Source organism: Erinaceus europaeus, chromosome 20 (genome assembly GCF_950295315.1).
Source record: "Erinaceus europaeus chromosome 20, mEriEur2.1, whole genome shotgun sequence".
Classification (NCBI taxonomy): Eukaryota; Metazoa; Chordata; class Mammalia; order Eulipotyphla; family Erinaceidae; genus Erinaceus; species Erinaceus europaeus.
The window spans coordinates 44,304,189-44,329,691 of NC_080181.1; the positions used below are offsets into that span (position 1 = coordinate 44,304,189).

At 42.0% G+C, this 25,503-nt stretch overlaps 1 protein-coding gene across 3 annotated transcripts in view; it reads left to right on the forward strand.

The window, feature by feature from the left end:
* MTMR10 (myotubularin related protein 10) overlaps positions 1-25,503 on the forward strand; it is a 58,797-nt gene that overhangs the window by 25,414 nt on the left and 7,880 nt on the right. For all 3 annotated transcript variants that reach the window (XM_060179272.1, XM_007520887.3, XM_016191833.2), the window contains 7 exons: positions 4,249-4,339; positions 13,083-13,269; positions 15,597-15,684; positions 15,768-15,856; positions 19,494-19,624; positions 21,152-21,221; positions 22,344-22,414. In XM_060179272.1, the coding sequence (XP_060035255.1) occupies positions 4,249-4,339; positions 13,083-13,269; positions 15,597-15,684; positions 15,768-15,856; positions 19,494-19,624; positions 21,152-21,221; positions 22,344-22,414 (727 nt within the window). The remainder of the gene's footprint in view (positions 1-4,248; positions 4,340-13,082; positions 13,270-15,596; positions 15,685-15,767; positions 15,857-19,493; positions 19,625-21,151; positions 21,222-22,343; positions 22,415-25,503) is intronic.

Sequence of the window (25,503 nt, forward strand, 5' to 3'; positions counted from 1 at the left end):
CTAGAAGTGAGAACTGTACCCTGTCTATCTAAAGAATAAGGTGGCCTTTTCCTGAACTATCTGCCATTTTCACCTTAAATATGAGATATTCTCCTTGGTGACTTTCAGACCACATTATAGGAAACCGTTTTTGTTAAAACTTGATGCATTTGGGGCCGAGTGGTGGTACATCTGATTGAGCACACATTATAATGCATGAGGACTCGGGTTTGAGCCCCTGGTCCGCACCTACAGGGGGAAAGCTTTGCGAGGGGTGAAGCAGTACTGCAGGTGTCTCTCTTTCTCTCTCCCTCTTTATCTCCCTCCTCCCTCGATTTCTGGCCTGTCTCTATCCAATAAATAAATAAAATTAAAAACAACAACAACTTGATGAGATTTGAACTTCTCCAAAGCTGCAGCCCAGCTGGTTTTAGAAGAGAAACCACTGACAGTGGGTCCCTGTCTTCTGTCCAGATAAAAACAGCAACTTTAGTCCAGGGGCAGTTTACTTCCCCCCTCCCCCCATGCACACACACTAAAATATTTACCAGATTCAACTACTCTATACCAACATTTTCTTTATATCCTATACATAGACATTTTTAAATGCATATGTATTTTTAATTGAAATTTTTATTTATAAAATGGAAACACTGACAAAAACCATAGGATAAGAGTGGTAAAACTCCATCACACAGACATTTTTTAAGGTAGATAGAAAGGGGCCAGGTGGTAGTGCACCCAGTAGACGGTACACATTATCATGTGCAAGGGAACAGGTTCAAGCCCCCAAGTCCTCATTTACAGCGGGGAAATTTCACAAGTGGTAAAGCAGTGCTGTAAGTGTCTCATCTTCTCTTTGTCTTTCTCCTCCTGCCATTCCTCTGTATCAGGCTTGAGCCCAGGCCCCTGCGCATGCTAATGTGTGAGCTCTACTAGGTGCACCACTGCCTGACCCCAATCTCAGTCTTTGGAACTCAGTAGTAGTAGTACAATATAGGAATGTGAGTGTATGCTTTTTACTTTATCTATCTATCTACCTACCTATCTGTTCTTTTTTTTTTTTTGCCTATTTTTTAATTCATTTCTATTGCTATTGTGAAGTTGAGTGTTTGTCTTCACACTGGATTCTTAAAAGGGACAAGGATTTGTATCTGATTGGTTCACTGCTGCATGGATGTTCAGTAAGCATCTGTTGAATGGTTGAGAGTTGTGGCATCTACCTTGGTGAAAGTGAGCTTAATGCTGGAAGTAAACCAGAGATCCCCAGTGTTCTGCTTTATGTGTGGACAAACCACCTGCAAAGTGGATAAACCACTTGTGTGACTATTACATGAATATTTTGAAAGTATAGCTACACAGACACAGTTAGTTAAACAGAAATTTTATATCAAATTGTTATTCAGAGAGAACAGAAGGGTCTCTTCAATTAACACTGTGAACATAGCTCTGTCTCAGAAGGCTTGTGAAGGGCAGAATTGAGCAGAGATGACAATTTCCAAGAATGTGTAACTGACTGAATGAAAGGAAATTATCTCTTGAGTAGAAGGTGGGAGGAGAGATGGCTGGGACTAGTCAGAATCTGTGGACACGGGTTTTTCTCTGACTGGACACTGCTGAGGGAATGTGGGGAAAATAAGAGACATCTATAGCTGAGAGTCAGCTCTGTGACAGATGAGTAAAAAGATTCAACTCATTATGCCTCTGTCTGGCATCCATCACAGATTCTCCAGAGAGTACATTCGCCTTCAGAAGAGAATTCTTAATGCTGTTGCATTGATTGTAGAATGTGAGGAGACCCCCCCCCCCCCAAGATGACAAGAGGAGTGAGGATGTGGCTTGTGACAGCACAGGAAAGATGGGTAGAAATAAACAACAGGCTTGAGGAAGCTGCAGCAAATCTTGCAGCATTGTGTTCAGAGGACCGGGAAGTGAAGAGGACTTTTTAAAAGGCAGGCAGACTTCCGGGGTTAGGCTATGGTGCACCTGTTTAAGGGCACACATTACAATGTGCAAGGACCCAGGTTCAAGCCCCTGGTTCCCATCTGCAGGGGCAAAGCTTGGTTTGTCTCTCTGTCTCTTTCCCTCCCTATCTTCCCATCCCCTCTCAGTTTCTCTCTCTTTCTATCTAATCATAAACAAATTAAAAGATTTAAAAAATAAAACAAAGGGCAGAGTTCACTGCTAGAAGTGCTTTAGAAAGACTGTTGGGCAAGCTAGGAAGCAGACTGGAAAATTCTCAGAATCAAAGCTTTCTCAGGGAGACTTTTGTAGAAAGCTATATGAAGGTACAGTCCCTCTCCTGCAAGCTGAGAAAAATCAGGATTTTTCTATAAGTTTCAAGACACTTTTGTTGCTTGTTGTGGTAATAACTGATGCAGATGTTATCTCTGTCTCATTGGTTGTATAATTAGTAACAGGAAACATTAACTCTATAGAGCACTTCTTAAAATATTTTTTTCAAACAAGAAACCTGGGGCTTACTTACCAGTTAATAGACTCTGCATCAGCCCACTCAGCCCAAGTACCACTCACTTGACATGGAATAGCAACCTGAACATGTCTTGCTTGCTTATGGTCAAAAGTGCATCATTCTGGCTTAATGCTTTTCTGTCTGAACAATATGTAATCTTTTAAAGTGAGGTCGTCTAGTATTCTTTCCTTGTATGTATCTGAAATATATTTCTTTGCTTATTTAAGGCTCTTTTCTCCCAGTTTAGTTCAGGGTTTTGTTAGCATAGAATATCACCCTTTGGGAGTCGGGCGGTAGTGCAGCAGGTTAAGTGCATATGGCGCAAAGTGCAAGGGCCGGCTTAAGGATCCCGGTTCCAGCCCCTGGCTCCCCACCTGCAGGGGAGTTGCTTCACAGGCGGTAAAGCAGGTCTGCAAGTATCTTTCTCTCCCCCTCTCTGTCTTCCCCTCCTCTCTCCATTTTTATCTGTCCTATCTAACAACAATAAGGACATCAATAACAACAATAATAACTACAACAACAATAAAAAATAAATAAACAAGGGCAACAAAAGGGAAAATAAATAAATATGAAAAAATTAAAAAAAAAAAAAAGAAAGAAAGAATATCACCCTTCATTTTGCCCAGCAGCAGTTAAGAATGATAAAAACTATTATTGCCAGGTATGGAGCTTCTCCCAAAGGCAGGCATGTGTTAAGTGTCTTATTCCTTTTGACAACTCTAAGTGTTGTGTCCATCTTACTGACTGTCCATTTTACAGAACACTGAGGCTCACAGAGATGCACTGCCTTCAGACCAGTTGCATAACACGACCTTGCTAGAGCTGGGACTCAAGCCCTGATCTGTTTGCTTGGAAGACCCTCACTTTTCCCACCAAAACCAGTCTCCTTACCAGTCTGCTTTAAACAGTGTGCTGATTTCCCACTTTAGCCACCCATGGACTGTTGGATTTTTTTGCTCACTTTTGATGTATGTGTCTGATCATGCTTCTTTCTTTTGTTAGTTTTCGCCTACCCCTACTGCCTAGGTTTTATGCCTGCCTGACTCCTTCACTCCTGGCACTTTTCCAGATACAGGGGGGAGGGAGAGGACTGTGGAGGTAGAGAGAAGACCTCAGAGCACAGCTCTGCCACTCTTCAAGCTTTCCTTTGCATGGTACCCATTGAACTTGGGTCCTCACACCTAATAAAGTGTGTGCTTTACCAGGTGAGCTGTCTCCATGCCCCCAGTTTAACTTAAAAAAAAAAAAAAGAAACAGATTTACTACTGCTTTCTTTTTCTTTCTCCTGATACATTATGCATAATTATCCAAACTCACAATCTTTTGTTTGTTTGTAACTTTTTTCTTTTAACCTCAGAAGTATGAACATTGACATTGCCTGTTCCCCATGACATCTTCCAAATCTCTGGTATTAAATTATTATAGCCCACCCCAAATGACTTCTTTTCTCTTTGTTTTACAAGTAGACATGTCACGCATTTCCATTATAGAGAATGCTTCTTTAGTTCTCAGGTATCAGTTATTTGAACAGAATCACTTGCCAATTAAACTTGAACTGAACAAACACTGAGTACTTGCCATATGCAGTATCTAGAGAGTGAACAGTGTTGGGTATAACAACGATGGGCACACCTGGCTTAAAGGAGCTTTTTCATAATCTCAGTCAACAGAAGAACACATAAATAAGTTACCTGTAGTCTCTGTCCCAAAATGATAACCCCCTCAGTAGTCAAGGCCTTAATGTACATTTCATTAACTGTGTTAAAATCCAATTCTAAATGTAGAATTTTTCCTAGGTATGCCTTGCAATAGCTCATTATTCCCAGCCAACAGACCTCCAGCTACTCTTTGCATTTGAATATGTTGGAAAAAAATACCACAATACAGGTAAATATGAAAAAAATTAAATATTGTAACTAACTTTTACATTGTGTAACTTATACTCTTTTATGTTTCTAAAAAACACCAACTTTAATGAGTGTAGAATTATTAACTTCATAACTATTAGAGAAGTACGAGCTACATGCTAGAAAGAAAAGATAGTCTTTGTCAGACTAGTTCTTAAAAGGTGACAGGAAGGTTAGTTACCACTAGTAACTAACATAGGTTCAAGTAAGAATCATGTTAAGTACTTCACCTGCAGTCAAAACTATATTTTGTGATGAAAGGACACTCCTACCCCCATCCCCAGACATAACACACACACTCTCTCTCTCTCTCTCTCTCTCTCTCTCACACACACACACACACACACACACACACACACACCTCATTTTTTTCTAACTGGTAGCTTGAAGGAAAGTAAACTGGTCTTTTAAGAAAACTGGCCACCCCCCCCCCAAATAAAAAACCTAAAAGGCAGTTGAAACACTCCTCCCACCCCCAAACTAACAGTTAGTTTCATGTAAAAGCTGGTAGTGATTAAATTTTTTAGTGGGCCATATTGAGATTTTCAAAGTAATGACTTTCTACTTCTGAGTAACATTGGTAAAGATGGCGGAGAGATTGTTTACTATGTAGGGCACATGCCTTGCCATTGACACAGACTCCAACACCACGTGGGAGTGCCATGACACAAGGAGAATCTCTGGCATCTCTCCCTTTCTGTTTGTCTGGACGGAAAAGGCAGCCCAAGGGTGGTAAGATTGCACATGCATGAAGCCCCATCTTCGCAGAGCAAAAAATGAGAAAAATGTCATAAAATGAAGGAAGTTGAGCATTAATCCAAAGGACAGGTACATTCTAGACAGTTTTTATAAAAGTAAAATAGTTCTGCCCACATGTCTTTGTCAGCAGTATCACCACATGAAAACACATCGTGTAATTTTTTTATGCATAAAAGTCATTTTAATCAGCCTATTTTTAAATCTTAGGAAAGGATCGAGGAGGAGCCAGAGGGTATGTTTCATGCTAACCTCCTTGTAAGTCAGTGATTTCACCTTGATTTACATACTGAACTCTCCCATTTTTAAACACAGATCAGTTATATATTTCTGATCTGCTTACTCTTGCATGATATTAAAGAAGATCTTACAAATTGTTCATTACAGTAAAAGATACTTCCTTTTCTCAAAGCATAGTAGTAATTTAAGTAGCCTGTAAATAACAGTATATTCCAGGATGATTATTTTGTTACTACATTGAAGTGTAGGAATAACACACAACATCTGTAGATTCATCTGACATAAGCATGTTTCTGTACGTTAATGATGCTTATCCCCACTATAGAGATGGAAAGTGATACTCACGCTTTACTGAGTGAGCTGCTTTATCTTGTGGTATATATTTGCAGAAAGTGAGTGATGGTGTGTTTGTAGATTAATTTTTCTAATTCAAATTGGACATTTCTTTCTAATTATCTTCGTCTGAGGCAATACTGTTAGTTTTTAGTTGTATTTCTTAATATAAAGGAAGTTTAGGCCTGGGGAGATAGCATAGTGGTTTTCTTTTTTTTTTTATATTTTATTTATTTATTTTCTCTTTTGTTGTCCTTGTTGTTTTTCGTTGTTGTTGTAGTTATTATTGTTATTGATGTTGTCATTGTTAGATAGGACAGAGAGAAATGGAGAGAGGAGGGGAAGACAGAGGGGCAGAGAAAGATAGACACCTGCTGACCTGATTCACCGCTTGTGAAGCGACTCCCCTGCAGGTGGGGAGCCAGGGGCTCGAACCGGGATCCTTATGCCGACCTTGTGCTTTGCACCACCTGCGCTTAACCCGCTGAGCTACAGCCCGACTCCCAGCATAGTGGTTTTCAACATGGCTTCCATGCCTGAGGCACCAGAGGTTTTGGGTTCAGTCCCCAATACTACTATAAGCCAGAACTGAGCAGTGCTCTGGTTAAAAATTAAAATAAGTTTCTTTACTGTCTGAAAATAAAATGCTGTCATTTGCCATATTATGATGTTTTGGTCAGTGGCAAATATATATATGACAACAATCCCCAAAGTTGTCTAGTGGCATTGTAGCACACGACTGCCATTATATTATCTTGCACTGTTAGGTGGATATATATATCCCTTTGGCTCATCATCATACTACAGACCATGCCCATCAGGGTTATCTCAGTAAGATCTCAAATTTGGAAGGGACCAGCTGAATTGAAAGTTTAAGAGGTTTAGGAGTAACAGAAGAGTCTCTGGTTCCCACTTGATTTTATGATACAGGCCATTTCTTGCTGTTTTTTGGTGTTTTTTTTTCCTTTTTTGGTGGAAACAACTCAGCCCAGTATGTACAGATCCATGATCTCTGCAGTGACGTAACTCCTTGCGCCCAGCAGATAGCAAACTCCAGTATGCATTGAGTGATGCCTGCGCCAGGTGCTTGCACAGCTCTCTTCATTCTCCTGGGCATCTCTTGGCCCACAGTGTATTCAGCCCATAGCTTTTCTTTTCTTTTCACTTTCTACTTAGGATTAATGGTAGGTTACAAGATTATATAGTTCCACCCTGCACCCACCACCAACATTCTGTGTCCCTACCCTCCCACCTCCCAAAGATAACAGATAACCACTACAGTTCTTACAAGGTCTTAAAATTTTCCCTCCTCCCTCCCTCCCTCCTTCCCTCCCTTCCTTCCTTCCCTCCCTTCCTTCCTTCCTTCCTTCCTTCCTCCCTTCCTCCCTTCCTCTCCTCCTTCCTTCCTTCCTTCCTTCCTTCCTTCCTTCCTTCCTTCCTTCCTTCCTTAAGTTCATGTATGTCCATTCTCCTTTTTTTTTTTTTAATGTCAGTTCTTTAGATGCCACATGAGTGAAACCATCTAGTAGTTGTCTTCCATCTCTTAACTTTTTTGCTAAGTATAATCACCTCCAGTTCCATTCATTTTGTCTCAGAGGACACAGCATCATCTTTTTTGATTGCAGAATAGTATTCCATGGAATATATATTCCATAATTTCTTAACCGGTCATCTGTTGATGGACATTTTGGCTGCTTCTATGTTTTTGGCTTTGGTGAATACTGCAGCTGTGAACAAAGGGGTGCCCATGTCCCTTCGAATTTGTGATTGCATCCAACCCATAGTTCTTTAACTGAGATTTCTTATTTGCATCAGTTAGCTCTTCTAATCTTAGGTAGTTTATTGATGAAATTTGAGAGTAATTAAAGTATTCATGGACACTTTTTATTTATCATTCATCCTCCAAACTCTTCCTTTGACGAGCACTTTATAAACATAACAACTTGGCCAAAGTTTTGTTAAAATTCCTCACAAGGTGACATCCTTTAATGTCCTTCCATGCTGTTGCAGAAGTATAAACGGCATCTTTAAGATCCAAAGAAGCCTGCAATTTCCACACACTGCAGTCAGAATTCATTAATTTGTGAGAGAAAAATGCCCTATAATCTGCTCTTGACCTTCTGGATGACACCTTGATTCATTGGCTGGATCAAAGAAGTCCTTTTTGCAGGCAGGTAGGTGACAAGGCTGTTTCCACAAATACGATCTAAAGTTGGAAGATGTCACCTGCAGTTATTTAAGACAAGCATCTTTTTGCTGGCTGCAGCCAGTCTGAGGTTTTCTTTTGTAGTCCACATCACACAAGTGAGAAACCACCTTTGGGGAGTCGGATGGTAATGCAGCGGGTTAAGCGCACGTGGCACAAAGCGCAAGGACCGGCGTAAGGATCCCAGTTCGAGCCTCCAGCTCCCCACCTGCAGGGGAATCGCTTCACAAGCGATGAAGCAGGTCTGCAGGTGTCTGTCTTTCTCTCCCTCCTCTCTGTCTTCCCCTCCTCTCGCTATTTCTCTCTGTCCTATCCAACAACAACGACATCAATAACTACAATAATAACTACAACGATAAAACAGCAAGGGCAACAAAAGGAAATAAATTTAAAAGGAAAGAAGAAAAAAAGAAAGAAAGAAACTACCTTTGAAAAGGTGAGGCTCAGCTATGTCCATGTCATTGTCTGAGGGTCTAGAAGCACAAAAAGACAGAGAGCATCCACAGACTTTGATTTTTTTTTTTCCCCACTGTGCTAACACTGCAGGAGGCCCTAGCACAAACCAGAACGGCAGTTGTGTTTCCTTTGTAACATGAAAGGAAGTGCAGAGACTTTGTTTTTCCTCAGCCAGTTTGTTACTTTGCAAATAATATCTGAAAAGTCCAAATTCATCTTTGCTAGAAAACTGTGATAATATGCCAGATTATGCTTCGTGGCTAAGGAACCTATATCCCCATGAAATTAGTTATTAGCAGCGTCAATGTTTCCAGCTCGTTTCCATCACAGACTGGTGAAATCATAAGCTTGAGGTGATAGCATAATCTCACATCAGAAAGGCATGTTTTGGGGATCCAGGCGGAGTGTACACGTCACCATGTGCGAGAACCAAGGTTTGAGCCCCCACTCTACACATGCAGGAGGGGATGCTTCATGAGTAGGGAAGCGGGTCTGCATGTGTCTATCTTTGTGTGTGTGTCTCCTCTCCGCTCTCAATTTCTCTCTATTCTATCAAGTAAAATAGAAAGGAAAAGTTAATGGGGGGGATGGCTGCCAGGAGTAGTAGATTCATCTTGCTGCCCTAGTGATAACCATGGTGGCAATAAAAACAACAACAACAACAACAAAACAATTATGTTTTCAATGATGTTTGTTTATTTTTGGTTGTCAGAGATACCTGTGGAGCATGTGCTATATATTTATATACCTCGGATGTGTGTCCCTAGCCCATTTTGTTTTATTTTTTTAAATATTCATTTATTTATTGGATAGAGACACAGGAATTGAGAGGGAAAGGAGGGAGGGAGGGAGGGAGAGAGAAAGAGAGACTTCAGCACTGCTTCACTGCTCATGAAGAGAGAGAGAGAGAAAGACTTCAGCACTGCTACACTGCTCATAAAGAGAGAGAGACTTCAGCACTGCTTCACTACTCATGAAGCCTCCCCCTGCAGGTACTTGAACCCAGGTCCTTGTACTTGTAACATGTTCACTCAACCAGCTACACAACAGCCCCTGCTCTATTTTTTTTTTCTTTTTTAATCTTTTTATTTACTGATTAGATTTTCCTTTTAGTGTTTGCTTGAAAACTGTTAGCAGGGGATCAGGCAGTAGTGCAGCAGGTTAAGCGCACATGGCGCAAAGCGCAAGGACTGGCGTAAGGATCCTGGTTCGAGCCCCCGGCTCCCCACCTGCAGGGGAGTCGCTTCACAGGAGGTGAAGCAGGTCTGCAGGTGTCTGTCTTTTTCTCCCCCTCTCTGTCTTCCCCTCCTCTCTCCATTTCTCTCTGTCCTATCCAACAAGGACATCAGTAACAACAACAATAATAACCACAACAATGATTTTTTTAAAAAGTCAACAAAAGGGGAAAAAATATCCTCCAGAAGCAGTGGATTTGTAGTGCAGGCACTGAGCCCCAGCAATAACCCTGGTGGCAAAAAAAGAAAAAAGAAAACTATTAGCACACATTTGAGGGAATATAGGAATCTTTAAGGATTGTTTCATAACCCTTTCAAAATCCTCTTTGTAGCTCTTCATTTATTAGGGTTGATGCTCTCGTCTCTTAAGTTATGCCAATGCCACATACATCAGAATTACTGGAGGCCCATTGTAATTTACAGCCAAATTAAAACACTTCTTTTAATTTCAGCAGTATCATCAAAGTGATAGACTTTCTTTTCATATTGGGCCACTTTTTATTGTCTTTGTTGTTACTTGAGGTCAGTCTAAACATGGGTGGTTAGGGGCTAATTAAGTCAGCACTCTGAAAGAGTCTCAGCAGAGTCCAAGATTAGACTTTTGAACTTTAAGAAAAGATGGTCAAGGTAAGGAGGTCTCAGTATCTAATTTCACTTTGGTCAGCTGAGTAGCTATGTCCCAAAGCCTTTGCAGTGGAAACCAGAGCTCCCTGAGACTGACCAGCTTTGCCAATATGTTACTTTGACCCCTCTGGTTTGTAGACCAGGCCCCCGGGTCAGCTGTTGTGACTTGTTGATGAATTTCTAGATTCTCCAATGCCTGGTTGTATATCCACTGCTTGTTCTGTCACGGACTCTCCCTAAAGAAATTCTAGAACATTAATAGACTTTGCCCTGGTTGTCGAGAAGTGGACAGAGTTTGAGCAAGCAAACCCTATAAAATGGCAAACAGTGCAAAGTGCTGTGAATGACCTAAAGCCCTGCTCAGGAATAAAAAAAAATACAAAAAAACAATGTCTCTTATTACATCTCGACCCTCATATTGCCAGTTCTTGACCCAGTATTGCCCTAGTATTGCTTAGTTCTCTCCTAGCTTCTAAAGTCTGTCATTCAGAACACTAAAAAGCATTTAATTCTAGTTCTCAAATAGGAATATTCTCTAAACTGCACAACTCTTTAATCTTTTAAATATTATTATTTGATAGAGACAGAGCATACCCATTTCCTTCTCACCAACCACCTGGCAACAGTGGACTCAATTCTTAGGACTCTGGCCAGATGTGTCCTTGTCATGAGACCTTTCCTCCCAATCTGTGGAGTGCACTGTGGCTAGGCCTGAGCCTCCCCACCTCCCTCTTGTTGTTGCTTTCAATGTAGAAGATAGAATCTTACCTTAAAATTTTCAGGCCTCGCTCGTGGTAGTTTCTCAGAAAACACCTGTCTTGCACTAGATATCAGTAAATTGTGGGAACAGGGCTGGTGTGTTCCTAGGACAAAGAAGGTTATTTGTTTGTTTGTTTTTTGTGGACCTTGGGAGAATGGGAGCTAGGGCATAATGGGAGTCAAGGCCAGCTCAATTATGAGAGGGCTCCTTGAGACAAAGGGCCATCTAGGTTTGCTTGACTGAGCTGCAAATGAATATGATTCCAAGTTCAGGCCAAGCGCAAACTGCAGACTGGTGTCAGTACAGTAGCAGAATACCTGTCAGGGACATTAGCTGGGAAACTTGTCTCTGGAGTGGGGACAGTGGGCCAGGAGCAGTTGTGCCTGCTGTCACCCAGACTGCCAGGGTTGGGTTGATGGACTGCTGAGGTGCTTTGTCTCCAGTCGCTGTGCAGGTCCTCCTGTGGCAGTGGGTGCAAAACAGTGATTCTCCCTGCTAAGTGACTTCAAGTCTAGCATCTCCCTTTCCGGAACCCCCACATGAGACTGACATTCTGGGGAAGCTCAAAGAACCCCTGTGGACTTCTCAGTGGCAGATTGACTGTAGAAGTAGGAGACCACCGATTTAGGAATAAGTGATAGGTAAAGGCTGAGAAGGTACTATTAGAAAAATGAATAAGGAGGCCGGGCCGTAGTGCAGAGGGTTAAGCACACATGGCGCAAAACGCGAGGACCAGCAGAAGGATCCCGGTTCGAGCCCCTGGCTTCTCACCTGTTGGGGGGGTCACTTCACAAGCAGTGAAGCAGGTCTTCAGGTGTCTGTCTTTCTCTCCCCCTCTCTGTCTTCCCCATCTCTTTCGATTTCTCTCTGTCCTATCCAACAACAGTGACAGAAATGACAACAATGACAATAAGGGCAACAAAGGGGGAAAAATTAAATAAAAAAAGAAAAATGAATAACCAGGGCAGCTTAAGAAAAGAGATAATGGTGAATGGATGCATATGTTCATTTTCTGAACAAAGTGTGATGAGAATGACTGGGGTTTACCCCAAATTTAGGGAAAGGAACTGAGGGAGAGTGAAGAATATTTTCTGTAGAACAGTAGGGATAGAAGACAGTTGAATGCTTTGGAGGGGCTGACTGCTGGTGGTGCACATGGTTGAGCATATATGTTACCACTTGCAAAGACCTGGATTCAGACACCTGGTCCTCCCCTGGGGGAGAGAAAGCTTCAGGAGCAGTGAGGCAGTGTTGCAAGTATCTCTCTACCTCCCTCCCCCTTCCTTCTGGATTTCTCTATTTCCTTCCAATGAATAAATAACATTTTGAAATTTTTAGAAAAGAAAGCTTTGGAGAAAATAAAGGTAGTAGAAATATGGACAACAAACTTTATTCATTTAGTAACATGGTTAGTAAAAGGATGGAAGATTTACATAGTGGTTTTCTCCTAGCCACATGGGATACATTCTCTCTCTCTCTCTCTCTCTCTCTCTCTCTCTCTCTCTCTCACACACACACACACACATACATCAGGGATCCCTGAAATCATGGAGAGTATGAAACACACACCACTTCTTCTACATGCACACCTATGATAGCATTTCATTTATAAACAAGGCATTGTAAGAAGTTAGCCATAATAGCTCATGATAAAATGGACCATTTGTAGCAGTACACTACAATAAAAGTTATATGAATGTGAGCTCTCAAAGTGTGTTCCATATTTTGGTGGCTGACTTCAAAAAGTGAAACCGCAGGTGTGGGAGATAGGGGCAGGGTGTAGTTATCTCAGGGCATCCAGAGTGATCCAATAAAAGTGGCTTCAAAACGGGGAGGACCCATTTGTATCTGAAGGCAGAGGAGAGAAAGCCAGTGGAGGGAGAGGAAGAGCAAAGTTGTTGGGGAGAGGCGGGTGAGAACAAGACTCACAGAGTTCTTTTGCGAGAGGAAGAGTTGTCTTTTTCTCAGAGCTGCTGAAAAGATAAGACTGTCCTGTGGTGGAAGCAGGGAGAGATACCACACCCGAGTATGTTTGTGATAGAAACGCTAAGAGGAGAGCAATTGGGAGGAAAGGTGATGGTTAAAGCAAAATAATGTTGCTTTTTCTTAACAGCCAATGGAATTAATGGCCTGCCCTCAGGAGGTGGAGGAGGAGGCAGCAGCAGTGCTGTAGGCGGTGGCCAGGGCCCTCAGACTCCACTGTTTGAAACGTACTCAGACTGGGACAGAGAAATCAAAAGGACAGGTGCTTCCGGGTGGAGAGTTTGCTCTATTAATGAGGGCTACATGATATCCACGTGGTAAGTCCAGTTCTACCCAGGTTATCTAGAGCTGGGAGTGACTCTTTATGAGTAGTAATCAAGCTTTGCTATCATTGGTACCTTTTTTTTTTTTTTTTAACATAGTCACAGTATCAGGCTGAGCAATGCCATACCCACTAGAGTACACCTGTTACAGTACACAAGGACCAGGTTCCAGCTCTCGGTCCCCACCTGCAGGGGGTGGGGGAAGCTTTATGAGTGGTGAAGCAGTACTGTAGGTCTCTCTGCCTTACTCTTTCTCTCTCTCCCTCTCCCTCTTTATCTCTCTTTTTAAAAATCAGTTTCTATATATCCAGAAGAAATATATCAATATTTTTTGAAAAATCACTTTTTTATCTCTGTCTACTGAAAGAAATTGACTTGCCAGTGCCTTAGTCTAGTTAACATTTGTATTTTGTGAATGTCTCTGACAGTTGTATTGTTTAGTCTTCTCTGACCCCCCCCCTTTTTTTTACTTATAAAAAGGACTGACAAAAGCCATAGGATAAAAGGGGTACAACTCCACACAATTCCCACCACCAGAACGCCATATCCCATCTCGTCCCCTGATAGTGTTCCTATTCTTTATCCCTCTGGGAGTATGAACCCAGGGCTCTGACCCCTTGCTAACTTAAATCATTTCTGGACAAAACCAAGCCTTTTTTTTTTTTCTATACAATTTTCTGCATTATAGATATTTCTGGTATTACACCCATGATGATGATGATCCCCTCCTTCTCCTTCCTCCTATCCCAGCCCCCCCCCCCCCTTCTTAAGATTAATTCAGTTTGTGGAATAAGAGATCAGGGCACTACTCGGCTGTGATAGTAAGTGACGGTATTGAACTTGTGACGTCTAGGGGATCAGGAATGCAAGTTCTGTGTTCTGATATATCTGCTCACTACACTGGTGTTCTGAATGTGTGTCTTTGTCTCCTTTTTCCCATAAAATGGAGATTGCTTAAGAGGTTCCAGGTCTCAGGTTTGGAGGCAAAATATTGTTGTGCCATGTGCCTCCTCTTTCTTCACCCAGAACCCGGGCCCCTCTGCGATACTGAGTGACCCTGGATCTAGCCTCAGTCTAAATGCCCCTTTTATATGACAGATTAAACCACCAAGAGCAGTTTTGATTTGGAACACGAGTCTTTGCCCTGACTCACCATTTCACTGAGAATGACTGTTGGTCATATTCTAATCCATCATTCTTTCTGCTTCCTATCATACTTTTCTCTCATCAGCTCTTTAGTGCCCTGAAATACAGTTAGTATAGGAAAGGGAATAGAACTTTACTTACCCAGTTTTCCGAATAATGAACTGGTTCCCTAGACTACTTCAAAAGGAACTAAGAAATGGTTGTAAAATTTGTTTAATGCTATTCAGTATAAATGGGTATGCTGGAGTGCTTTTGTTTGTTTGTTTGTTTGTTTTTTCTCAAACTACTATTTTACCACCAGGGTTATAGACCTGGAACCTCTTGAAGGGACTCTGTACCTTCAAGGCTCCTCTTTCTTTCTTTTCTCCTTCCACTCTTTCTTTTGCTCTTTCTTTCTCTCTTTCAGATAAAGTGTGAGAGACAGGGAGAGACAGGGAGAGGAGAGACACCACATCACTGCTCCACCACTCTTGAAGCTTCCCCCACACAGGGGCTCCCATGTGGTGGCTAAAGACTTCAAACCACGTCCTTGAAAATGGTAAAGTGAGCTACCCCCCTCGGCCCCTGGAATGTCTGATTTTAAGTTCATTGAAATCCTTAGTATCTCTTCTCAATAAGCGATGCTTTAGAGCACAACTTTGCTAGTTGTTACTGGTTGATTCCATCCCGGGCGCATCTAGGAAGTACAGTTGAGGCTGGTACTTGAATCTTCTATCTCCACTTGAATTTAAACTCTGCAGCCAGTGTGCCCTCTGGTGTTAATGTGCTGAGAAACAAGTAACAGAAGGGAAGAGCAAACACTGGTTGGTAGATCTCTGGGCTCAGTTTGGTTTGGCACATCTGGAATCTCTTTAGCTTCTGCCTGTCAAGAGAACCAGGCAGATCAATTTTTCAGAAACTGCGTATGTGTGTGATTAGTAGTTGATCTGCAGATATTTCAGGTATCCCATTTGTATCTTCCAGTTGATATGAGTATCAGTTTTGTGATAATTGGCTCCCTCACACCTTTGAGACTGAGACATCAAGATTGCCAGTGTCTTTCGCCAACCATGCGCTGCGAAGTTGGGTTCACATTCAGTGGGGACACATGTATTTATATGAAGGGGTGTACAGAGCACACTTCGCCAGAAGCAAAAAGCACAGGACTCTCACTTTATAGTTTTCTCCCCTTCCAGCCTTCCAGAATACTTTGTTGTGCCAAGTTCTTTAGCAGACCAAGATCTGAAGAACTTTTCCCATTCTTTTGTTGGAAGAAGGATGCCAGTAAGTGATGTCTGTTTGGATTTCAATAAAACTGATGTCCCGTTTTGCTAGCCAGTTAAGTGAAGGCTCTGCTTCTCTCCTAGCTATGGTGCTGGAGCCATGCCAATGGCAGCGCTCTTGTGCGGATGGCCCTCATCAAGGACACTCTGCAGCAGAGGAAGATCGACCAGAGGTACTGACACAAGCAGTGCTCCTTCAGACTTGAGTGTTTCTCTTAAATAAGTGAGGCACACGCCCTATCAATGAAAACAGCTGGGAAATGGGCTGCGTCTTCTTAACTAGCATATTCTAGCCTATGTAAGAAGTAACCTATTTGAACACAGTAAGATATATTACAACTGGGAGTCCGGCGGTAGCGCAGCGGGTTAAGCGTAGGTGGCGCAAAGCACAAGAACCTGCGGAAGGATCCCGGTTCAAGCCCCTGACTCCCCACCTGCAGGGGAGTTGCTTCACAGGCTGTAAAGCAGGTCTGCAGGTGTCTTATCTTTCTCTCCCTCACTGTCTTCCCTTCTTGCTCTATTTCTCTCTTTCCTAGCCAGCAACGACATCATTAATAACTACAACAATAAAACAAGGGCAACAAAAGGGAATAAATAAATATTAAAAAAAAAAGATGTATTATGATTAGCTAAGTTCAAGTTGTACTGATTAAAAGTTCATCAATATAGCTGAGGATCTTATATTGCTGCCATCTTGCTGCAGCATTGCCTTTAACATAACCTTCAAAAAATAGTGAGACTTTGAAACACTTGGATAAATCAAACGTTCCCTCTTGAGACACTTTTGGATGGCTTAGACTTTCCTGGTAGTTCAGTGTTGCTTGGGTCTGCAGCTACTGGAATACTGTTTTGTTTGTTTGTTTGTTTGTTTGTTTGTTTAGTGCTGCCAGGGTTATTGCTGGGGCTTGGTGCCAGCACTACAAATCTACCCCTCCTGGAGGCCACTTTTTCCTTTTTTTTAAATTTTATTTTTATTTTATTTGATAATACAGAGAGACATGAGAGGGGAGGGGAGGTAGAGAGGAGAGAAATGTAAACACCTATAGACCCACACCACCACTATAGATGAGAAGCAGGGGCCTTGAACCTGGGTCCTTGCACGTGGTAATGTGTGGACTCAACTGACTCTGCCACTGCCCAGCCCTGGAACAGTGTTTTTAACCACCGTAAACTGCTAATGTCACCAGGAACCTTCATGTCATGGGAGTAATAGCCCTTTTCACAGCATCTGCTTCATAGCAGTGAACACTGTGGCCAACTGATCTCTCTAAACCCTGTGGGCTCTCAGCCTCTGTTCCTCTCTACTCTAACACTCCTCTTCCTCCTCTCTGGTCTGTCTTCCTCTCTCCAAACACTGCAGAGACTTTAAGGCCACTTCCTCGTCCCACGCTGTCATTCCTTCCTAAATAAGTTCACCTAGGGATATCAGCCTATTTGACATCTCCCGCATGGAAGATCTCAAAGGCTCATTGTGTCTGAATAAATATTTACTCAGACCCATTATATCCAAAGCCAGAGTCCATGTTATGACCAGCATGCCCCATCCCAGCCTGCTCTCAGCAGCCTAGGAGCCTTTATTTTTTTTCTTTGTTTCTTTCTTTTTCTTTTTTTTTTTTTTTTATAAAATGGAAACATTGAGAAGACCATAGGATAAAAGGGGTACATTTCCACACACTGCCCACCCCCAGTTCCCTGCACCACGTCAAGCCCATCATCAAATCTGTGATCTCACTTTTCAGAATATCAGAAACCCACAGACTTTCACCTCAGCTTCATCCCTCCAATATATTGCCAGGGGCCCTCATTTCTTCCTTCCACATTTCTTCTAGTATCAGGCCCTGCACTTGCAGCTGTCCTGGATGTGGCCATCTCCCGGTGTTTGTCCATGCTGGTGTTTGTCCATGCTGGTCCTTATCCCTGGGCTGCCTTCTGCAGACTCATCCATGAGCACTCACCACACCATCCACTTGGCACTCGTCCATTCTCTAGATAAGAATTCAGACATCACTTCTTAAAGATAGGCTGCCTTGGGGCTGGGTGGCAGTGAACCTAGTTGAGTGGACACATTACCACAAGGAGTCAGGTTTGAGCCCCCACTCCCTACCTGCAGGGAGAAAGCGGTGAGACAGGTCTGCAGTTGTCTCTCTAGCTCTCTCTGTCTTCCCCCACCTCTCTTAATTTCTCTCTGTCTTAGCAAATCAAATACAAAGAAAGGGAGAAAGAAAGATGAGAGAAAGAAAAAGGGAGAAAGAAAGGTGAGAGAAAGAAAGGTGAGAGAAAGAATCCACCAGGAGCGGTGCATTCTTAGTGCCAGCCCTGAGCCCTAGTAATAACCCTGGTGGCGCAAACAAAAGTCTTCCTGCCGGACACGGTGGGGTGGTACACACCTGCCGTCCCAGCTACTGGGCGGCAGTGACGTACTCTGTGTGTGCTCTGCCAATCAGGTATCGACACTAAGTTGTGCCTCAATATGGTGACCTCACAGGAGCAGGGACCACCAGGTTGGCTAAGGATGGATGGGCCGGCCCCAGTCCGCAATGATAGACTTTGTTCACTCTCCTTATAAGTTAGATCAGCCTACAGAGCTCCAATTTTTCTTCAAACACTTACTTCTGTTATTTAAGTATACGAGTTACAGTTTGATCGCCGCTTGTCTTCCTTCCTCCTCGAGTGTAAGCTCCTTGAGGTAAAAGGATTGGGTCTCTTTGGCACACCATTGTATGTTCAACCCCAAAGTGCTACTTAATGATACTGAATATTTATTCAGACTTTTCTCAGAGCTTGACCATAGTTATGTGGTAAAACCAAAACTTACAGGTCTTCCCACAGTGCCGCATCTGCTGAAACAGCTGTCAGGGAGCTTCCTATGACCCTAGAGATTACTGAGGAGGAAGATAACTGCCGTTTACACAACTCCGTCTCTCTGGTGCATTTTCTTTTCCTCTTAATCGTTTTCAAAATTAACTGTGACCTGGGAAGTAACACCGTAGAAAAAGCATCAGGCTCTCAAGCAGAAGGTCTTAAGTTTGCCTGCTGAATATGCCAGAGTGTTGCTTGGTGTCTATTCTCTCTCTTTCTCTAATAAATGAATAAATTTTAAATATAAATCTTTATTTAAAAAAAAAATAACTGTTCAGTATGTCATGCCCCAAGCGTTTGATTTTACAAAGTTACCTGCTGATTCAGTGTCTGCTCAGGAAAATTGCTGTTGAAAGTGAAGAGACTGCAACACTGTTAGATGAGTTAATTTTTAAAAGCTCAGACTCATTCATAGTCTCAGCTGTTTAACTTAGTAAGCTAGGATTATTTATTTTCGGGGCTGGAAAGAATTACACATGTGCCAGACCCCAGCTCCACAACAAAATTGTTTCGATTCCTTTCCTGTTCTTTATAATTAGAACAGATTCTCTTGTTGTCAAACCTCATCTCTTCCCCTCTTCCTCTCATAGCCCCACTGGTCTCTCATTATTCCAATTTCCATGCCTGTGGTCTACCCCAGGACCTTTACACTAACTGCCCCGCTGCTTTTTAACACTTACACAGTTCCTAGTCATTTAGGCTTTAACTTTGGTATCGTTCTAGAGAAGCCTTTTTTCTGAGCATATAACTGAACTCACCTGCATTCACTCAGTTGCATCACTCAAGGGCTACTCCACAAACTGGTTTTTCTCATTCCTTAGACCTCCAAGATGAAGGCAGACACCTGCCCCATCTGGTTCATCACTTTCTTCCTGGCCTATAGAATAGTTTCTGGGCTCATAGTAATGCTGAATAAGTGAATAATGACTCAAAGATTTTGGTCTTTACTAGGATTTGCAATGCAGTAACTAAAAGTCACCCTCAAAGAAGTGATGTGTATAAGTCAGATTTGGATAAGACCTTGCCCAATATCCAGGATATACAAGCGGCTTTTGTAAAACTTAAGCAATTATGCATTAATGGTAAGTTTCTTTCTTTCTTGTACATAGATGTGTGTATGGTCAAGTGGGAGATAAGAGTACTGGTGCCTGGTGCGTGATATTCCTTTAAAGTCTTAGAACTATATTAGAAGTTCACTGATATATTTGTACTAATTGTTATTGTTTCAGAATGTCCAAACCTCTTGGGAAATGATGTATAAATCATTTTTAGGGGGAAGGAATTAATCACTTAGTGACACTTTAATAAATGTCTGCCCAGGGGCCAGGCAGTGGTGCACCTGGTTGAACACACACACTGCAGTACACAAGGCCCCAGGTTCAAGCTCCTGGTCCCCACCTGCAGGGGGGAAGCTTCAAGAGTGAAGAAGCAGGGCTGTAGGTGTCTCTGTCTCTCTCCCTCTCCCTCCCCTCTCAGTTTCTCTCTGTCTCTATTCAATAATAAATATTTTTAAAAAATAAGTGTCTGCCAAGTAGAACCATGTGCTACTAACAGATAAGCTTTCTAAGATTTTAATCTAAACAGTTATACTCTGAGAAATACGACGTGTTGATTTTGAACAGAGCTCTGTTATAATCTGTGTAGGCATCATACACCCAGTGCTTTAAGCCATGTGCCCTGGAGGGATGACTCACAGGGAGGCATCCCATATAAAGTGGCTCCTCCTTGAGGTGTTTACTAAGTGTCCCTAAGTCACCTGAAAGTGAAGAGAAGCAGCTAGGACGGAAGTCTGGAGTAGTGTTTTCCTGGAAGGGGGATTGGAAGAAGAGGTGTAGGTGGCGGTGAGAAGGTCAGTGGCTTGAATGATTAGCAGCTATCCAGTCTGTTGAAAGTGAGTGTATCTTGGCATTTGTGAGGTGCAAGACCAGGACACAACTGGCTGAGACACTGAAAGCCCTGCAAGGAAGGGTGCCCCCCCCCCATCTCTGTGGTGGCCAGTGGCCAAAGGCACGTAAACCACGCTCACGGGGGCAGCGGCAACCACAACAGCAGGAGAAAGTGAGAAAAGGCAGCAGGTCACCACCAAGGCAGGGGCTGACCAGAAAGACCAAAAATCACCAAGGGTTTGTTGTTGTTGTTGTTGTTTTTAAGATTTAAAGAGAGAATTTTATGATTTACTTAAAGAGAGAAATAGAACCAAAACATCACTCCAAATACATCGCAAGGATCTAACTCAGGATCTCATGCTTTTAAGTCCAGTGATGTAGCCTCTGCACCATCTGCCAGACCACGGGAATCCTGAACCTTTATGAGGTGTTGAGATTCGATGAGATTTCCCTGGAGGAGCCACAGAGAAAGTGGAGGTCCAGGGGCATGCTGCTTATGTGTACAGTCGTAACACATCTTAAATGTTTATCTTGGGTTGTTAGGAAAGTCATGACACTTTTTTGCCCAGAAAAAAACCTACAAACAGTAGATCATGACTTTTCTGACAGCCTAGTGCTATCAAGTGAAAATGCTTGACACTTCACTAATAATGACCATGTAAGATTAAGTTTAAGTGTACGCATGAAAATAATTCCATCTGTATATAATTATTGTCACTACAGAGCCTTTTGAAGAAACTGAAGATAAATGGTTATCTTCATTGGAAAATACTCGGTGGTTAGAATATATACGGTTTGTATAACTATTTCCCTTTTTTTCCCCTCATTTTAAAATAATTACAGCTACACAGAAGGTGTAGAGAACCACAGACATACACCTAGCTCTCTCTGTCTGTAACATATTGCATAAATAAGACTGTGATATCAAAACCAGGACTAGCAGTGGTTCAGTTTACAGGTCTTGCTAGATTTCTGTAGTTTACAAGACTCCTCTCTGCATGCGTGAGTGCATGTGTGTGTTTCTCTGTAGGGTAATCATATGTGTAGATTTGAGTAACCAGAACCACAGGCCCCTTCCTGTACCCTTAATGTTTCACCCTCCTTATACCCACCCCACTCTGCCTCCTGGCTAATCTCCCATCTTTGTAGTTGAGTGATTTCAAGAATGTCATATAATTCAGCCCCTCCCCATCTCCTCCTGCTTCTCCTCCTCCTTTTTTTTTAAAAAAATAAAAAGTTAGTGGATTTCCACTGTTACAAAAAAATAAATAAGTAAATGTAGTGACCCGGGAGGTAGTATAGTGGCTAGAGCGATGGACTTAAAAAGCTTGAGGTCCCAAATTTGATCCCCCACAGCACATGTACCAGAGCAGTACTGTGCTGCTCTCTCCTGCCAATAAATAAATCTTCAAAATAAATAAATAAATAAATATGTATTTTGTTGAAAATGATGTAACCACTGGAGAAATTCATAAAGGTTATTGAGAATACAGACATGTTTAACAAAATATAAGATGTACTGGACTTCAAGTACTTTAGAAAATACTTGTAGGGGGCTGGGTGGTAGCACAACAGTGTAAGTGCACATGGTGCAAAGTACAAGGACCGGCATAAGAATCCCGGTTCAAGCCCCTGGATCCCCACCTGCGGGGGGCGGGGGGGTGTCACTTTGCAAGCAGCAAAGCAGGTCTGCAGGTGTCTATCTTTCACTCCCCCTCTGTCTTCCCCTCCTCTCTCAGTTTATCTCAGAGCTATCCAACAACAATAAAGGCAACAAAAGGGAAAAAATGGCCTCCAGGAGCAGAGGATTCGTAGTACAGGCACCGAGCCCCAGAGATAATCTTGGAAGCAAAAAAAAAAAAAAACAGTAGTGGAAACTTTTTTAAAATCTTTTTTTTTTTTTCTCTCATTTCAGGACATTCCTTAAACATTCAGCAGAACTTGTGTATGTTCTAGAAAGCAGGCGTCTTTCAGTTGTCTTACAAGGTAATTCATCCCTGAAATCCAATACTGATCCCCAGGCTGGCAAACTTGATGATTGTCCACATTTGTGTAAATTACATTTATCTTAACTACCTCTTATTTACTAAAATCCCGCCAAATGTACTTCAGATTTCACTTATCATTCAAGTGATGCACAAAGTTGGCAACTAGAACAGAGAAGAGCCCAATATTTTGTCCTATACTAAATCCTCCTTTTTCGAAAGGGTGGATCATAGCACTTAAGAATTTATGCAAAATCCTCATCTTGACATAACATCTTTTTTTTTTTCTAGCCTTGCTGTCTTGTCTGATTGATTCAAATTCTAATTTAAATGTCTGTGGGTTATGCTGTTGACAAATTGTGTCTCTGAAGAAGTAGTTTGGTGTAGAGAAATTAACTGAGATAGTAGTATGAATTTTCTTTAGTGTTTGATAGGGATAAGCTACAGTTAAAAAAAAAAAAAGATGGGATAGATATCTTAATGGTTATGTAAAGAGACTCTCATGCCTGAGGCTCCAAAAACCCAGGTTCAATCTCCTTGCACTACTTTCAGCCAGAGTTTATCATTGCTCTGATAGAAAAAGAGAGAGAGAGAGAGAGAGAAATAAACTTTTGATTAAACAGGATAAGTATACATGAAATTATAGCTTAGTGGCATATATGAAGTTTGATAAGCAACCTTTTTTTTTTCCTCTTTTTTATTTAAGAAAGGAGACATTAACAAAACCATAGAATAAGAGGGGTACAATTCCACACAATTCCCATAACCCAATCTCCATATCCCATCCCCTCCCCTGATAGCCTTCCCATTCTCTATCCTTCTGGGAGTATGGATCCAGGGTCATTGTGGGTTGCAGAGGGTGGAAGGTCTGGCTTCTGTAATTGCTTCCCCGCTGAACATGGGTGTTGACTGGTCGATCCATACTCCCAGCCTGCCTCTCTCTTTCCATAGTAGGGTGGGGCTCTGAGGAAGCGGAGCTCCAGGACACATTGATGGGGTCGTCTCTCCAGGGAAGTCTGGTCAGCATCTTGCTGGCATCCGGAACCTGGTGGCTGAAAAGAGAGTTAACATGCAAAGCCAAACAAATTGTTGAACAATCATGGACCTAACGCCTGGAATAGTGTAGATGAAGTGTTGGGGGGTATTCCCTGCATGCTCTTGTGTACTTCTGCTTTCAGGTATATATTTTTCCCCTAGTTTATGGGCACATGTGACCCTATGCTCTATCTCAGGGGACTTGGACTATACCTAGGTTTGGGGACTTTATTGGGAGTGGAACACCTAGAATGGAATTAGAGAATACTATGAAAGGAAAGGTCTCACCCGAGTGATGAAGCTGAAGGGTTATCATTCCACACCTGAAGTCTCTGGTCACAGTCTGAAGTGAAGCATGTTGGGGTGGCACTCCTTGCGTTGATTAGGTTGCGATCCGCTGATGCAATATTATTTGATTTGAATTGAGAGCAGCATGCAGAAAAGTGGGTCCCACCCTAAGGTTCCAGGACTGGGGGAAATATAGGCTCTATAGTGGAAATGTGAGGTTCCTGTTGTCTTAGGGTTCAAGAAGACAATGGATAGTTATTGTTATCGTCACATTATTTGGTGATAGGATTAACTTTGAAAAGTCCCTTTGATAGGGTTTAGGGTATAATACCCAGCATCTTGTATATAGCTGTACTACCAGTTGCTTCTGTTCTCCCTGGTCTAGGCTTTTGGGAGAGAGAACATATCAAAGACAGCCTATGTATTAAAAAGACTCAGTCTGTGTTTTAAGAAGTTCTAGACATAAGATCAATTTTTCGCCTCTCATATTAACTAGATAGTGGTTTATATGTTTACACTTCAATAGGATTGTACATAAACAACCACTCCCACCACCAAAAGGATAAGCAAACTTTTTAATATATTCACAATGTGTAGTATATGGTTGTGTATATGGCTGTACTAAACTTACTAAAACTTATCAGCTTTTTAAAAAAATTTTTATTTATAAAAAGAAAACATTGACAAAACCATAGGATAAGAGAGGTACAATTTCGCATAATTGCCACCACCAGACCTCCGTATCCCATCCCCTCCTGATAACTTTATTTTTTTTATTATTGGGGAATTAATGTTTTACATTCAACAATAAATACAATAGTTTGTACATGCATAACATTCCCATTTCCCATATAACAACACAACCCCCACTAGGTCCTCTGTCATCCTTCTTGGATCTATATTCTCCCTACCCACCCACTCCAGAGTCTTTTACTTTGGTGCAATACACCAATTCCAGTTCAGGTTCTACTTGTGTTTTCTCTTCTGATCTTGTTTTTCAACTTCTGCCTGAGAGTGAGATCATCCCATATTCATTCTTCTGTTTCTGACTTATTTCACTTAACATGAATTTTTCAAGGTCCATCCAAGATCGGCTGAAAACGGTGAAGTCACCATTTTTTACAGGAGTAGTATTCCATTGTGTATATATACCACAACTTGCTCAGCCACTTATCTGTTGTTGGACACCTGGGTTGCTTCCAGGTTTTGGCTATTACAAATTGTGCTGCTAAGAACATAATGTGTACACAGATCTTTTTGGATAGAACTTACCAGCCTCAGGCATCGGAGTCTCTTTGCATATGCAAAGAGACCTTACCCCCACCCTACCCTGAAACTTTATTTTTTTTGTAGAAAATAAAAACCATTTTGTAATTCAACATTAAATCACTAATAATTAAAAAAATCAGTAAAAAAAAAAAACCCTCCCATTCTACAGATCCAGTTCAGTAATTTTTAGTAACTATAGAAATGTTCTATCTTTCCCGGAAAACTGCTTGTACAGCCAGCTCAGTCAGTTTGCTTTCAGTGTCTAGGTTTGCTTTACCTGCATATTGCATACAGAAAGTAGTTGTAACATCTGATCCCTCGCCCTGGGCACCTTTCACTTAGGTGTGATTTTTTTTTTAGTTCATTCATGCAGCATCTCCCCCCCTCCTTCCCCCCCAGTAGCGTTTCACGATAGTTTGCCATATCATCAGCAGCGCTGTTGCCTGTCTTCAGGATCCTAGTCATTCTAGTGTGTACGATATGCAGAGCTTGCCATAA